Below are 2,602 nucleotides of genomic sequence, written 5' to 3' on the forward strand. Positions count from 1 at the left end.
TAATGTGTGATTGCCACGCTATGCTCAACGTTTTACTTGCTGAAGAACGAACGACTTCCTCGTTTCCATCGCGACGCCATCATATCTATTTATTGTTACCATACTTTGTGAATGGAGTAATGGAATTGTGGCCATCATACTCCTCTGCTGGAGTGGCGGACGATCAAGTATTCCCATGAAGTATAGCCTGCTGTTCGTTGTTGCTAGTTTCATGACCTGTGCGCCCCGTGCAGCGTGTGTAAATATTGTGACCAAATCACAAAATAAACCCTAAAACCTGGCTATCATGGCTTTCTGCGAAGGAGGTCTGCGATGGTACGTATCATCCTTTTCATAACCTAACATTTCAGTTATGTCACCGCAAAAGAAACGCACGCATTATTTTTTGAATTTATAATACAGGCCCGTATTATACATTCAATAAGACACGGAGCCTTGAGCACCGATTCAAGGCTCCAGTGCCTGATCCACAGTATATTTTACCACAAATTTAACAAGTTCATCAACAAAGCCATACTACCACGTCAGTCGCGACCGAAACGGACTCCGGTCGAAAGGGGTGTAACCCTCTATGCCGATTTAGAGCAGACAGAGAAGTTTACACTGTGAATCTTGATCCAAGCGCGCGTTGTTCACAATCATACAGCTGTAGCTGCCGGCGGAGGGCTGCCGCCCGGTGATTGGCCGGACGAGACAGATGACGTCTGATGACGTCAGACAGGTGGCGTCATGCCGCTCTCGGAGGGTCGGTCGGTGTGGGTGAATGTGCAGTGCAGAGGGTTGCGCCCAGGCGTCACACCGGAAGAATGGAAATGTTGTGCACCTGAAGCAGCAAACAGATGGCGTTAGGGGTCCTGAGTTATGCAGTGCGCCGAGTTATGTAGTACCGGTTTCTCGCGGTAGATGAACGTTCACGGTTGCGCTGTCAACATCAGTATCGATCGGACGCAAGTGCGATGATCGATCAGCATACATGGGTCATCTCAGCTGGTTTGACGTGCGCTGTACCGACCGACGGACCGACCGACCGCTGCACGCACCACAGTGCGACGGCTTACCGGCCTAGGCTGCCTCGGCCTCCTCCTCCTTCTTGCCACCGACCAGCAACTCGAGCACGCCGCCCAGGTCGATCTTGCCATCGTCGTCAATGTCGAACTGCTCGAACGCCTCGTCCACCTCCTGCGCGGTGAACTTTTCGCCCCACGTCATCAACGAGTGCCGGAAGCCGTCGCTGTTGATGGTGCCGTCGCCGTCGTCGAAGGCCTTGAAGGCGTTTACGATGACGTCATCGTCGTCGGCCTCGCCGGACTGCCGGCTAGCAAACATCGAAAGCAGCATGGTGAAGTTGATGGGGCCGGGTGCGTCGTTCAGCATCTCATCTACCTCCTTGTCGGAGACGATCCTGCCGATGATGTCAAAGGAGCTCCGGATGTCGCTCTTGTTAAGGATGCCGTCTTTGTCGGCGTCCATCAGCTGGAATCCCTCCTTGAACTCATTGACCTGCTGCTGGGAGAAGCAGGAGAACACACTGCTTCCGGCCTTCTTGCTGGATCTCTTCGAGCCCTGTGAGGCATGCAGTGATCGTCAGATGCGAGTGTGAATGGAGCAACTAAGGTCAGGTATAGCTCGCTCATTGCTTGTTTTGCGAAGACGGAAGACGCTTTTAATGAAAAACATTGCCCCGGCAGCAACCTCGCTGTAAAGCACGCAGTCGACAGTTCAGCAGAGCGGTGACAACATTTCTCCCGTGCCTTCTATCTCATCAGAGAACAGTTTGCCAATCGGCTGTCGTGGCTACACGTGTAGGGCGTGTTTTCCGCCAGCGGCCGCCGCGTCTGTCAGGCCAGGTGCCGCTCAGCTGGCCCGGCCGCGTCTGCCCGGCCAGGTGCCGCTCAGCTCCCGGCAGATACTCACGCTGGCCCGTTTGGTGGAGGCGGGCTTGGGCGCGGGCGGCTCAGGGGGGGGGCGGGAGCGGGCTCGGCAGCCGGCGCTCCTCGGTCTCTTCTTCTTCTTCTTTTCTTCTTCTCCTTGTCGTCAGCCTGCGGAGAAGACACAGAGTCTGTGTTGGGCACCTGTCATCAAGCCTCTTTTGAAGCCTCGTCAATACGCAGCAAGCTCGAGTGTCCGGCAAGTCCACCAGCACAGCAGACACGCTAGATCCATTGTGCTGCTGATGGGCCTAAGCATCAAGCAGCGGCTGGGTGGGACACAGGATTTGGAGTGCCAGTGACGCTGTTTGTCACGGACAGGCTTGTTGTAGTCCTTGGAAGCGCTGCAGCTCACAAGACTGGCGCCGAAAATAATTTATGCCGTAGCCCAGCCAGCACTCTTCATCAAGGCAGACTGGTGATGACTCAGGGCAGCAGAATCACCGCAGTATGTCAATGTCACCAGCGTGTTGTCTTTGGCCAATATAAATAATCTGAAATAATAATTGTTGGTCTTCCCACAAGTGGCAATTAGCGCACGTTCTTAGCTCGCACTAATTTCTTCTTTATTTGAGATTATTTACCTGGTTGGAAGCGTACAGTTGTTTTGAACAACGCTGTAAATCTTACCCAGGTGTGACCTACTGACCTACGTGATCCCATTGGCCATTATT

At 53.6% G+C, this 2,602-nt stretch overlaps 1 protein-coding gene across 1 annotated transcript; it reads right to left on the minus strand.

Moving 5' to 3' along the window:
* Positions 1-378: 378 nt before the first annotated feature.
* LOC119095843 (myosin regulatory light chain 2-like) lies at positions 379-2,006 on the minus strand. Its single transcript, XM_037218698.1, has 3 exons — positions 1,915-2,006; positions 1,059-1,563; positions 379-823 (listed from the first exon to the last, which is right to left on the minus strand). Exon 2 carries the CDS (start codon positions 1,468-1,470, stop codon positions 1,063-1,065), a length of 408 nt encoding a protein of 135 aa, XP_037074593.1. The 5' UTR covers positions 1,471-1,563; positions 1,915-2,006; the 3' UTR covers positions 379-823; positions 1,059-1,062.
* Positions 2,007-2,602: the final 596 nt, after the last annotated feature.

This window comes from Pollicipes pollicipes, unplaced genomic scaffold, assembly GCF_011947565.3.
Source record: "Pollicipes pollicipes isolate AB1234 unplaced genomic scaffold, Ppol_2.1 Scaffold_1781;HRSCAF=2082_pilon_pilon_pilon, whole genome shotgun sequence".
Classification (NCBI taxonomy): domain Eukaryota; kingdom Metazoa; phylum Arthropoda; class Thecostraca; order Pollicipedomorpha; family Pollicipedidae; genus Pollicipes; species Pollicipes pollicipes.

Excerpts from the sequence above, each read along its gene's own strand:
- LOC119095843 (XM_037218698.1), bottom strand. The coding sequence starts at position 1,470 with ATGGACGCCGACAAAGACGGCATCCTTAACAAGAGCGACATCCGGAGC.